We start from the raw sequence: 14,431 nt of genomic DNA on the forward strand, positions 1-14,431 counted from the left end.
ACGTGATGTTGATGCAGTAGTGTCATATTAATGCTTCGCAAATCGTACGTATGTATTGTAAAGCGTGTGTGAATCGCTATTCAGAGTCGGAAAAACTCATTAGCATTCCCCTTGAGGAAAAAGAAAGAAAACGGTCGGCTGATTTCTTGCCACACGTGACGCACGTGTTACGCACGGCGGGATGAACGAACGGCAAGATTTCATGGGCGGGTGCGAAAAAAAAAATGAGAGCCACTGCACGATCGCAACTACCGAAACAGCAACGAAGCGACGGGTTAGCTGACGCGTTGGGCGAAAGGGGGCGGGGGAGATAGTACGGAGAGGGACGAGGTATCAGGGAAAGAGAGAGAGAGAGAGGAGGCAATCGCGGTATCGAATAAACAGATCAGCGTGAACGAGAGATCAGTGTCATCCCGGCAAAAGCTGACAAAAATTTCGCATGCCATTTGTTCGCAACCTCAATAGATGGCGACATGCCTGGCTTTGCGCGTTACCTCTCCCTCTCTCTCTCTCCCTCTCTCTCTTTCTTTCTCTGTGACTTTCAGGCGTTACGCAACCGAAATTCCTCCTCGTATCGGCAGCGAGTAAAAGGCAGATAAAGAATGCATCGTACGAGTGATCGCGAGAAAGGATAAAAAAAAAGGGAAAGAGAGGAGGAAAAGCCGGGCGACGCGGGCCGGCGCCTCCAACATCCGACGTGGAACGGACCTAACCCAGCGAAACGTCCACGTGTACATACATACACGCGCGAGGTATTCTAGGCCACGAAATCTCAAAAACCAACAAATAGAAATAAGATTAATGAAGCCGATGACGAGAGATCCATGTTAAACGAATCTAGGTCCGACTCGAGAGGGGTCTTTCGCCAGAAGGTCTTTTGAACAGCTCATGTAGTTGATACGAAACATCCACCGCGAGGTTTTTTCGACCCCGCGATTGAAAAATGTAATCCAAGAAACGAAACCGTAAAAGCCCCGAAGAAAGGTGGTTCGCCTTGTATGGATCGATATACGCCTCTATCCATTATACATCGCTTAGAGCTCGGACGCCGAAAAGGACAAACCCGAAAGCCCAAAAGCGAGAGTGTTTTAAGATTGTTGACAAGGGCATTGAGAATATCTGTAAAAAAAAGAAAGATGCGCGAAAATACGTTCCTTTCTCTTTCTCATTCTCTCTCTCTCTCTCTCTCTCTCTCTTTCTATGCGGTGCTAAAAAGCGATAGAACAAATATTTGTTTAGTGCATCGGGACGCTTTGCCACGCCTCCTGATACACAAGCACAGAAAAGAAGATAAACCCCGCATCGAATTCAACCTCGCAATCGATATTTTTGTGCCGCGCTAAACTTCGCGACAGATTACCACCTATCTACGCCTCTCTACGAAAGAACGTCGCGGGACGCCGAAAAGAAGGAAAATAATCTGTGCGCGCGCGCGCGCGCACGCGTGAGGCCAATACGCGTTGCGTCGGTTTAAATGCATTTTCGAGGAATAAATTGAGTATTCACGAGGGAGACGAGAATACGCAGTCCGAGAGAGAATCGAGCGGAAGAATGCTCGTGCGAATTCGATGCCTTTCCCCGCTCCCGGCCCGTCGCCAGAGTTTTACAACCGACTTTTTAGTCACGTTCCTCGAACGCGGTTGCTATTTTGGAAGTTAATATATTTTAGTTTCCATTCCAAGCATGTGCTGGAATCACACCGCCGCTTAACGTCCGATCAAAACATCGTCTCTCGCATGTCGGAATTGTGCCCGGGAGATTTAGACGTATGAAAGGAAAATATTAGAAAATAAGAGAGGTTCTCTATTATTTTGCAATTTGCAAGAACGGACCTGAGATTGAATCAAACGGATGTACGTAATGTGTAATTTAAAAAGTGTCGCGTCATTTTACCTCAAAATCTCCGCTGATTACCAGCAGTCTCACGATTGCAGCAAAACCGGGGGAAGGGGGAGGGGGGACAAAGAGACTTTCAGTTCGACTCAGAACCTCGATCTTGCGGCTACGTCTGCGATTACTTGCCCAATGAGGCACGCAGTTAATGAAAAGAAAGGGCCGCCGTATTCGCGAGAAGTCGTAATCCTCAGTCCTAAAAAAATCTGATTCTCGAGTACACGCGAGTCTCGCAGACTCGAATGTAAGACGAAAGGCGAAACGTATGTATGATTCACGAACATTGTTCGGGAGCGTGTAAGATGAATGTATCGAGGAAGAGCCGCGTGTTTAGCAATGCCAATCGCGACATTATCATTTGCTCCACTGTTAAGAATGTTTTGACTATACAATACCAGCTAAAAGTTATCAAAATTTTAAAAATGCAAGCTCATCAAGTGTACTCTTTTTTTTTCTAATCAACGACGCAAAAAATTTTAATCGCGAATGCCCACATTTTGACCTTGAGACCAGTTACAAGGACGAAAAATTTGTTTTATAATGGCTATGCGGAAACGACTATATTTTTCGGCAGTTTTAGATAAAGAACTATTAAACAAGCGGATCCAAATAAACTTTTGCTTAAATATTTATTAGTTTTATTAGCATATATGTAAAAAAAATTTAATTTAATTTGTGGTACTACCTCATCGAATGCAAATAAGTATTACGAAACGCGTATTTATGCATAAGGATCGAGAGTAAAAAAAAATTAAATAACTTTTAAATCAATAAGAGATTGCGCTTTAACACAGATATTCAATCGCAGATGGAACAATCTATGAAATTTTTATATTTTTGGTAATACTTTGAGATATGGCACATACATCCTTGAGGATATTTTGACTATACAATATGAGCTAAAAATAATCGAAATTTAAAAACTGTAGATTTGTTAAGCGTATTCTTCTTTTCTGATCAACGACACAAAATTTTCGTCGTAAATGCCGAAATTTTAACCTTGAAACCAACTGCACGGATAAAAAATTCGACTTAAAATGGCTTATGCAATGAAAATGATTACATTTGGCTACAGCTTAAAATAAATAATTTTAAACGAGTAATTCCAAATGAACTTTTGCAGGAATATTTATTAGAGTTGTATTAACATACGTAACATTTCATTTAATTTGTAATGCTACTTCTTCATCAAATTTGCAAATAAGTATTACAAAACACGATTTTACATAGGAATCAAGAATAAATAAAAAGATTAAATAGCTTTTAGACCCATGAAAGAATTGAGGTTTTACACAGATACTCGAACCTAATAATGGAACAGTTAAGAAATTTTTATACTTTTGATAGTGCTGTGAGATGTAACACATACATCATCTCTCTAATGTCCATTTCTACCAATGTAGACCAACTTTAATCTCAGTTTAATTTACACTTTATCTTTTTCCAATTTTTAGAAAGGGAGAAAAAGCAAATTAAACCGAGACCAAAGTTAATCTACATTTGTGAAAATGAATATAAGACACCGTGTCGCGGTTAGCGCGTTTACTTAACAACGTTCGCGTCGAACATTGCATATCGTCTATCAAAAATTACATCAGTTCGGAAGAATACTAGCTTATCTACAAGCACATTTAATCTGTTAAATTCTTCCGACAGAGAACGCGAAATGACTGCAGCCGACCGATGACAAATAATAGGATTAGAATACGCCGAGTTGTACAAAAACAAACAATCATCTTCAAAGTCAATGACAAGACATTTTGAAGTATTCCAATCGAGAAGTCATACATTGCATAAACAGCGCATTCGTTTTTCGATTGGCCCCTGTATGCCTATTGCGGCGAAGAAGGGGGGAGTTGCTAATGTTTCCTCGTAAGTGCGATAAAATCTTTGAACCTTTGTACGAGATGCATTCGATGAGACGCCCTCGCGGAGTTGGCAAAGCTGTTCTCTCTCTCTCTCCCTCTCCCTCTCCCTCTCTCGGCAAGAGGCATCGCGTAAAGTCGACCGGCCATAAGCGAGCGCCGCGCGCGGCTGTGTGTCGCAAGAAGACATTCTTCGCTGAAACTAGCGAAGGAGAGGGAAAAAAAAAGAGAGAAAGAACCTATCGATGGCCCGAAGAGCCGCGGAGCGTCGTCGCGATCGCCTCTTTCCGTCGGCGCGCGAACAACACACCGAGATATAATTTAATGTATCTAATGATTCGCGGAGAGTGAGTGGCAGGAACGTGAGTGGCGTACCAAGGTCGTCGTATTTTTAGTTAGGCCAATGTTTAGTTGGCCACATTCGTTCTCGTCGGAGATAGAGGGACCTTGAATTTTGCGGATAACATCTGCAGCCTTATCGACGCGGTCCCCAATTCTCCTCCGCCCGCCCCCTCTTCCACGTTACCCAGCGATAAACTTTTTCAGTACTAACCTAGTATAAGCCAGCCGTTCAAATATTAATCGACAATGCGGGGCCGCACCTGAATTTGCACAACCGACCAATCGACCGACCAACCGACCGATCGGCTGATTGTCGCGCATTTGTCAAAGTTTTCTCCTCCACCCTCCCCCTCGATTTCCCCTTCCCAAGGATACTAGCAAAAAAAGATATATGCGCAATCGAAAAAATGCGTCAGCCCAGCCTGTCATGGTTTCCGTCGCGGCGGCCGATGACGACTGCCGTCAATCCGGCGGACATTCTCACCAGCTGAGACTCGGCCGGAGCCGTGAAAACGCACGCACGCACGCACACATACGCGCTCGCGCGATCGATCGTGTGTATTTCTTTTCTTTTCTCCGCGAACGGTTGCTCGACGCACACACGCACTCATCGCGTCAGACGCGAGCTCGCGCGCGCTCAATACGACGGCGTCTGCCGAAATCCGTTTGTGGAAGGTCACGCACGCCCAAGTACGCCATTCTTCGTTCCCGTAATTATGCACCATTATCGTTAGCGCGCGGGGAGGGCGACTCTTGTATACAACTTAAGCGGTGTAATCGCGCCATTACGTCGGCGTAAGCAGCCCAGCTCTGTCTCCACGACGCACGTCGAGGTAGCGCAATGATTTTTTGATAAATCGTCGCCATCGACACTCCCGTGTCCCATCCATCTAACGTTTAAGCAGCTAATATGTAGCAGCGCTACGTAACTTGCCATCTTAATTCCCTCGCGTTTCTTCGTTCGATTAATCGTCATTAATGTCACTATTGAGAGTGTATATATTTTTTTTACAAATTTTGTAGAAAAAAAGAAAATGACTAATCCTATCACATCCTTTTTGTTTTTTTTTTTTTATATCACGATACGCGTATGCGTATGCATATGAAAGACCGGCGAGAATTCCGGAAAGCAAAGTTGCGAGACGCAATTTCCGGCGCCTTATCGATACCTCAATAATATATTTCTTTTTCCTTTTTTGTTTTTTTTGTTTCCATTTCTTTCCTTTCTCTCGTACCTATACGCATGTAACGAACGTCACGGCGCCGTATCGGCGATATCACGCCGCGTATATATTGATTCTATTGCAAAACTTTAACACGCGGGAGGCTAACGTTAACAGCATACCCGATACGCAGCCCAACCCGTTCTCAATCGAGCGATACAAGCACGTCAACGATCGATTATCGAGAAATCGGCAACACTTATGTCAACGACACTCAAAGCATCGGCGCTGATCGTTCGACACCCCGGTTTCGGGAAACCGACGAGTGCGACACACGCGTACGCAAAGCAGCCAAGGGCGCGTCGTTAGCCCCATTCTTTTTTAGGCCCGACGACGCACCCTCTTCGGGGAGGAGGGGGTGTCGCACGAACGCGGTGGTGCGCCGCCGGGGTAACGATCTCGCGGCGCGCCACGAATATTGCACAGTGATGCCAAACTCTGGTACATTCCATTCCATTTCTTTTACGCCAATTGCGTCCGCGTGTACATCGCCGTGGCGACACTAATAACGGCGGTTCGATGTTCGAGCGAATGTATCTGCTGCGGCCAGCGTGAATTTTTCGCGCGAGTCGATCAAAAAATTGTCGTTAGCCAAAGGCGTCGCTTCGCCCACGTAACTACGCTCTTCGCCCACAGCGCCTTAAAAAAAATAATAATAAACTCGAAAAAAGAAACAAAATAAATGGGTGTACAAGGTGTCGCCGAGAAACAAATTTTCTCCGAGTGAATTATTTAACTCTTTGCGACATAGATTTTTCTGCTGATTTCAAATTCGAAATCCAAATTTGTAGATTCGAGATGACGGAACCAATGTGAAAGAAAAATATGTAAAAAAAATTGTGAAAATCGTAAAAAACTGATAGGTGACACGCGGATATGCAACCATGCCGCAAAGAGTTAATAGAATTGCTTTCTTGTAAACTTTTTAGAAAGTATAGTTTGGCCATCTAAAAAGCCACAATTTCTCACAATAGTCGCGATTAAAAATTAGATATTTAAAAATATTATGTAAAAACAGTTACGTACAATAGCATAATAATAATAATAATTATAATAACGGCAACATGGAAATGCAATATATCAACAGCACATCGGTAATTGTAATATAGGTGATCATTATATGCTTAGATCATTATTAACTTTTCATTTTAATTACGAATACTCCGTCCGAATAATACATTCCCCAAAATAAATTTCTCAAGACACCTTATATCCATATTTGCTCGAGGCACAAATAGATAAATCGAAAATGAATCGATCAATCGAAATACGTCCGCACTTATACGTGACGTACGGAAATTCACAAAAATAAGTTGTTTTTTTCACGTAACATCTGCAAAATAGGTATTTTTGGCACGTCGGACGTAACGTACATATATGGCGTTTTCGGTAAATATAACATAACTTAGATAAATATAAGCTTGTGCCAGCGCGTGGATTCATCTCTTATGCGGAATCTAGATAAACCGCGATAATGAATTCAATCACGATTCGTAATTTATGCTCTCGAGCGTGTAACGCAACGATGCTCGGCGCATTAACGAGCGTAAGTTACAGTCGGCGAGCGTGCCTGTATGCCGAATTTTGCAACAACGACGCGACACAAACTTCGCGACATAAATTTCGAGAATTACGTTTTCGAGCTCGGCTGTAAGATTACGGTTACCGAGCTCGGCCCGTATATCTCGCTCGAATGCCGTGGAGCCGCGCGTGCTCCGCGTATATAATATACATGATTTTTATGAGAAATGCAAAATGTAGGCGATTCGTAAATGGTGCCGTATAGTAATGATGATATCGATGATTTTGGAACGCATGCCAATTAGAAGAGATTTAATAATCTTTCAAGCAGATAGTAGTGCTCTTTCACCGCAACCAGTAAACATTTTCATTCTCGTAATTTGTGATTTGTTAGTTTGATATAACTGCACAAGTCCTTAGTTACTTTTATTAGAGCGAACCGTTACATCGCGTACGAACGTGGTCTGCCGCGATGTATCGACTGTCAGTGGAAGAATAATAAAGTAGCGCAGAGTGCCCTTAAAAAAATCAAAAGAACGCACATTGAACGCACGTTTCTACGGCCGCATGATAACGAGTGCAACATATATATATATATATATATGTATATGTATATGTATATGTATGTATAGCGCGGGAGCGTGATATCGATTGCCTCGATTACTTCTCAAGCAATTCTAATGATTTCAAAAGGGCAGAGAGCTAAAAAAAAGATTCAAGTCCCTTACCTTGCGAAGTGCCCGCTAGATCCGGTGTCTGCAAGCCGTGGCCCAACCCTGGAAATTTCACTATCGTCACACGTAGCAACGGCATTGCCATCGCGCGAAGAAACTCAACAACGGCCTGTACGCAATTTCGCAATTAAAGAAAAAAAAATAAAATAAAATAAACCGCGTGGTGATGGTGCGGGCGAGGGTGGTGCGAACGAAAAAAAACCCGTGAAAGCAGATGCTACGAGGACTTTGGTCGCACGGACGAGATGCGTGCTCGAAACAAAAAAAGTCAACCAATGAAGCCAGTTAAAACGAAAGTCTTTCTTAAAATGCAAAACGGAACAAACTCAGGCGCACGTTGGCGGTAGCCAACGCTTCAATTCGAGATGCGACTTCTAATTCTACAAATGTGCACGTAACGAGAAATATCGACGATCAATCGCGTACGATCAACCCTTAAGTGCAGAAAATCGAAACATGCGTACTACGAGTAACTATACATTTCTGGAAGATCTAGATTTATCACATCATGTTTTTTTTTTTACAAGATCTACTCCTCGGATCGAGGAGAGAGGAGTTGGAAAGAGGAACGATCAGTGGCGCACTTAAGGGTCAAAGGGTGAGAGCTGGGCGAATTGGTCTGTGCGTACAGGCCCGCCGCGGGATCCGGCCGCCGCCGACGTACCTGACAACGGCGTGTGATCGGTGGTGAGCGCCGCCATACTGAAGTTGAAGCTGCCGGGCGTCGAGGTGAAGAGCTTGCTCTCCGGCAGAAAGTTCTGCGCGGACGTGTGCTCGGGTTCCGGCTCGTGCTCGTTGCTGCTCGCGGACGCGGGCGGCCTGTCCGACGCCGCGGCGCCGGAATCCGATGAGTCCTCGTTGCCGGCGTTGCCGCCGCCGTTGCCGCCGGTCAGCTCCAACGGCTCGCACTTTATATTGTCCTCGACGAGGCTGTTCTCGTCGTGCACCCCGTTGCCCTCCACCTTCGTCGACAGGTGGTTGTTCTTGACCATCGAGAAGTCCGTGGGCGTGGCGTCGTTGTTGTTGAGCGGCGGCGACGGCACCCGCGGTCTCTTCGCCGACTCATCGTGCGGGTCCGGGGTGCGTCTCTCGTTTCGACGTATCTGGGCACGGCGCAGTAGCTGCTGCACCGTGGTCGGCGTCGGGGTCACGGGCGTAGGCGAGCCGCCGCCACCGCGAGGGAAAGTCTCCTCCGATTTGTCGTGGAACGGCAGGTGATTGCCGCCGGCCGCCAACGCGCGGACATGCGACAGCTGGAAACAAAAACGGAACGGCAATGGTATAGTATTAATTATACAGACCACACGGATACGCGTGCGCGCGCGCGCGCACGCACGCACACACGCACGCACGCATACGCGCGACTGCTACACGTTCTCGGGTCGGTCGGTAATTACTGAGACCATCGCGATACGCGAGCTGGATTTGTCGTTTAATTGATCGATAAATCGTTCCATCGAAAATGATAGTTCGGTCGGGCGTGCGGCGCGCAAATTGAAGAGTCTCGCGATGTCGCGGCGGCGGCGGTGGCAGCAGCAGCAGCAGCAGCGTCGACGGCGGCCCACCGTATCGATATTCGATACTTCACATTTACGATGAATGCCGATTTTCGATTTATTGAGCCGAGGCCACTTTATCTTTGTTTGTCTACAATATCTTTGCTTGACCTATGACAATTACGAATTGGAATCAAGATAAACGCGATCTCTGCATCGTGATAACGCCAGGGGTCTTTCGCCAAAATAACTATTAATATCTATTGGTGCGGCGAGATAACGCGCGCGATACGCTCGAGCTTTCGCGAGATACGCGCGACGAGCTGCACGAGGTTACGTGGCCAAATACGCGTGCTCGCGCCGCATATATGCACACGCACACGCGCTCGACGCGCACGTCCAATACACGCGCCTTCGCCAAACTTTGAAATCGTACGTAATTGCGGCGTGTTCGATTTCGAGCGTGCCACAGACACGGTCGGAGAAAATGGAACGAGGATAGGATCTTACGCCAGCTGTTGCACCTCTCCATTGTCACCCGGTAAAACGCGGCGGGCAACGAACGTTCTCACGTGCCTGCAGCAGCATCAAAGTCCGAAATTCACCGGAATTACTCCGCTTTCAGTCCGCCGTAATTGCGCGGCGGGAGAGAGAGAGAGAGAAAGAAAAAAGAAACGTACCTCATCTCGGTCGGGCTGGTCGGTCTGTTGCGTGAGGCCCGATACCCTGAGGACCTCCGCCGTCTTCAGAAAACTACTGAGTGAACGCTGATGCACGTTCACCTCGCCGTGATAAATAAACTCCACTAAGGCATGCAAGTCGCTGAACGCTACATCCTGCAGCACTATCACTGGGTGCTTGCACGGCGTGCTCTGAAACGGTGCAACGTTTATTGCGCATAATCATTAGCGGTGGCGATTGAGTTATTTCTAAGGACTTCTAAATCGACGGGGTCGAATCCGCTCCCGAATTTCACGTGGCTCGTGAACCGGATGCGGACGGTCCCGCGAAAGGAAACAAAAAAGAGGGGAGACTTTAGAAGACTTACCTTGAGCAATTCTCTGAAGTACGGACTACAGGCGGAGAGAACGACGCGATGCGCTTTCAGGCTCTTGCCGTCGCAGGCCAGCGTCACGTCCACGAAGTCCTCATCGTCCCGGAGATTTTCAAACGCCGAGGTTATGCTGCTCTGGTAATTGTTCCATCGCAGGCAAAAATGTTGTGTATCTACCATCGTTGTGCCTATTCACCTGTAATCAGAAGCAACGACCTTGCTGTCAATCTTGTGTTGCTCAACGACACAACTTGGAATCTAACGCGATGCCGGATGCATGCTCGACCAATTGGTCTCCTCTTCGACCGATGTATATTAACTCTCCGTTGTCCAACCGAGGATTCGAGGACTCGGGTTAATTTTCAATTTCGAATTGGTCATATTTATGCAAGGAACATCCAACCCACAAAATTGTACATTCTTTAATTATTGTAATCAGTGGGTAGTCCGCACATTTTTCTACATTGAACAAAAAAGGTCCAGGCCTAATATGTACCTCAAATTAATGAAAAACAGTTTTTACTTACATTTTCAAATCACATCAAATATTATCTGCATTTTTCGCGTGGGTTGGACGTGGGTTTCTTACACGACTATGGCCAATTATTTTGCCTCGAATTTGGACACATATAAAAAAAAAATAACGAACGCTTCGGGTCACACAGTTGTGAAATCGTATTCTAGAACGTTGAATTTTTTCAAACTTTTTCGAGGTCAAAAAGTCTTTCGAAAACATTATCAGATCACCGATGACCCAATTGGATTAAGAGAGCAGCGAAAAAAAAAAAACAAAACGCTTGACCATGGCGGAATAACTTCTATCTCCTCGCTTTCTCTCTTTTTCTAAGTCTAAGAATCAGAAAGAGATAAAGAGCAAGTCAAACCGAGGTTAAAGTTAATCTACAATCAACGCGAGCGCGTAATTAAAGTTTTCGGCTACGATCCGTCCTAGGGCACGACGCGCGCCGATAAGCTCGCAAATTGATAAGTCCAATTTCAACATTCGAAAACACAATTGCAACGTGTGTGCACACACTCGATAGTGATAGCGAATCGCCGTTGCATGTCGTGCCGCGATACTCCCGATAAATCGGAGAGGTCGACTATGAAAAGAAAAAAAAGGAGAGAAAGAGAGAGAGAGAACGTTGAAAAGTTTGAGGAAAAAAAGCAGCGCGGCGATTAGACGAGAATTTATTCTTGTAACGCATGTTTTCAATTCGGCTACGATATCCGCTCGCTGCAACTTGCGTCATTCTTTACAATGACGAGAAATTTCGATATTGAGTACTTCTGCGTAGCTCAAATTATCAGCGACAAAAAATAAACTTCCGACCGGCAATCGATTCTCCGTAAGTGAATTTATTGCCGATAACACCAAGTTTCTTGCATTGAGAGTCGATCTCGAGCAAAGGAAGGAATAAAGGAGAGAAGAGTTGCGCAAGAAACGCAAGATTAATTACACGGAGATCTTAAACGCGACAAAAAGTCTACGACAGGCTACAAACGGAGGGACGTTTTCACGTTTCCTCCGCATGCGTGACAATCCGAAAGCTCTCGCGCGTTAATCGGCAGTGCCTCGGCGATCTAACGAATTGTTCCATTATTTCGGTAGAAATAATGGAAAGAGTAGCGTAGATAAACTTGCCGCGGCGCGACAAGGAGAGGCGCGCGTTTATTTGCTCAATTGTGGAGCGAGAGAGAGAGAGAGAGAGAGAGAATGCGGCACAGCGCGGGATTGCGGGAATAAAATGTAAGAAGCACCGCGTGCAATTCGCCGCTCCGCCATACGGGGAAATTAGGTCGTCAAGCTGGAGCCAATTCAGCACGTTGATTAAATAATTCTCCGCTACTTATAAAAGCGAGAGCACTAAATGTGCGCTGATAGTGTTATCTTAGCGTAATGATAAAAAAAAAAGAGGAAAGATCTTAAAACAAATTTACAGAGCTCGTTACTCGCGCGCGAGTGTAGCACGCTAGAAGAAATGCCGAGACAAGGGCGTTTATGCGTGAAACATAAATAATCTGTGTTACACGTACCTATACAATGTAAACCGACGAAACTATGTAAACTTCGAGAATTTAAAATTGCACGTCAGATTCTATTAGAAACGCACTCAAGACAAGAAAAGTATTCAATTTTAAGATATTAAAATATTTTACTTCTGTCTTCGTTTTTTATGATCACTTAAAAATGTTTTTGTTTTAAACGATGCATACGATTTGCAAACACTAAAACGTATAAAACTGAAATCTTTGACAGGCTTTAAATATTTTAACGTTTTAAGTCTAAACACCATTTATAACTAAAACATTTGGAAATATTTAAAAAATGGAGACAAAAATAAAATATTCTAATATCTAAAAATTACACACTTCTTTTTCGAGTGTGGTAAGAGCGGTAACCGATTTTTTTTTGTTTATCAATACTAAAATCAGATATAAGAAACATTAAAGTAACGTTTGGAAATATTCTTCGTGTGTACTTTTAAACGTTTTAAGATAATATATTTTAATAAGATAAAGAGACAAATCATTTCTTTTTTCGAAACAGGTGTTTTAAAAATATTATCAAGTCATACTCAAAGTTTGTTATATACAACTTATTATATTATTAAACATTGTTGTAATAATGTGGCGTTATTGATTTAACTCTTACCGGGTTAACAAACCTTATTATTTAATTACTTGTTTCTACATTGTTTAATTTATAATTACATTGCCCGTACAGTCTACATGAGAGAGATTCGTGTAAACATTACGTAAACAACACGTAAACAATCCGTGCGGACGTAACGTCTTGGAATTTACGGCACAAGTTTCTGGACCGAGACATTCGAGTCGCGGTGAAAGACGAGGGTATATTAGCGAAATTGGAACCGATAGCCATCGCCGCCGCTGCGTTTTGTCGCTTTAACAAATAACAAAAATCTGCATAACAGATTCACAAATCCATTTATTCCACACCGGATATCGTATCGGTAGCAGCAACTCCGTGAATTTCAATCGCTTCCAATCTCGCATTTTTTCCCGTCGCACAGTGACCGGAAAAAAAACAAAAAAAAAAAACAAGGAAAGTAAAGCCACAACAAAGAATGAAAAATCTTCGGCGGCGCGAAGAACGCACGCATCTCCTTCCCTTTAAATCGTTTAAACCAATGCAGGAGCCGTTCGCTCCGAGTTTCTAGGATCCCGCGCTATCGCATTCTGCTAAATTTACGTGTGACGAATCCGCAAGATAACTTTGCCACCGAACATTGTGTGATAACGGACCAACAAAAAAACCGTCGGGCTCGCCGCTGCGGGAACGCGTGGTTCGGCTGGCGCGGCAAAAAAAAAAGAAGAAAAAAAAATGACAGAGTCTCGCTATCGCGCGCTTTATTGCCGGCGGTACCGGCGGCGCGCGACGCGACGCCGCTACTATTTGCACAATTTCGCGCGCACAGCCGGTCGTCCGCGGATCCGCGTGGTGACCGCGCGGGTGAGATTATGCGAGCGGGGAATCCCGGATCGGAGTTTCGGAAGTTGGCATGTCACACGTCGCGCACTACTCGCCGCCGGTACGGCCGACAGAAAGAGAGAGAGAGAGAGAGAGAGAGAGAGAGAAGCACACACGCGCGATCGACGGATCGATCCTCCCGATACGGTACCTTCACCAACACACATGCACGGCCAGGTACAGTTCTCGCACGGTTTACACAGTCTCTAAGGCACACTCGGCCGGAAACGCGAATCACAGTTTGCCAAGTGCGAACGCGTTATCGCGAGGGAACACCTATCGGCCGTCATGCCGCGTAAGCTAATGACCGAAACAATGAACCGAACCGAACACGACGACGACGGGGTGACGCTGCCTGCCTGCCTGCCTGCCTGCCTGCCGCGTGCGTGCGTGCGTGCGTCCGTGCGTGAGTAAGTGAGTGAGTGAGCGCGAGAACGAGCGGGCGGGCGAGCGAGCGGGCTTGCGTGTGTTTATCTCCGGACAAAAAGAGAAGCGGAGCGTACACTTGACACACGCGACGAAAAAATCATTCACGGATTCACTCGGTGGTCCCTTTCGCGCAAGGTAAGGTTCTGCGAGAGTTCGAGCCGCGCGCGCCGCGGCGATCGCGCCGTGACACCCGCGTGATCGGCGCGTATGACGGTGTAACGCGCGTGCGACGGAACAGGACTCACGGAAGTGAATCCCCACCCCCCCGGCGAGAGGGGAAAAAAAGACCGGAGAATCGGCGCGAGCGAGCGAGCGAGCGAGCGAGCGAGCGACGAACAAGGGTGCGAGGATATCGGTAAATACACTTTCAAATAAATA

The 14,431-nt window shown here is 45.5% G+C and overlaps 1 protein-coding gene across 17 annotated transcripts in view; it reads right to left on the reverse strand.

Moving 5' to 3' along the window:
- LOC105194137 (broad-complex core protein) overlaps positions 1–14,431 on the reverse strand; it is a 59,874-nt gene that overhangs the window by 22,838 nt on the left and 22,605 nt on the right. For 9 of the 17 annotated variants that reach the window (XM_026138268.2, XM_026138265.2, XM_026138260.2 and 6 more), the window contains 4 exons: positions 10,123–10,324; positions 9,755–9,946; positions 8,243–8,831; positions 7,573–7,632 (listed from right to left, as the gene is read on the reverse strand). In XM_026138268.2, the coding sequence (XP_025994053.1) occupies positions 7,573–7,632; positions 8,243–8,831; positions 9,755–9,946; positions 10,123–10,308 (1,027 nt within the window). In that variant the 5' untranslated portion in view covers positions 10,309–10,324. The other 8 variants (XM_026138269.2, XM_026138266.2, XM_026138264.2 and 5 more) reach the window with 6 other exon arrangements.

This window comes from Solenopsis invicta, chromosome 11 (assembly GCF_016802725.1).
Source record: "Solenopsis invicta isolate M01_SB chromosome 11, UNIL_Sinv_3.0, whole genome shotgun sequence".
Classification (NCBI taxonomy): domain Eukaryota; kingdom Metazoa; phylum Arthropoda; class Insecta; order Hymenoptera; family Formicidae; genus Solenopsis; species Solenopsis invicta.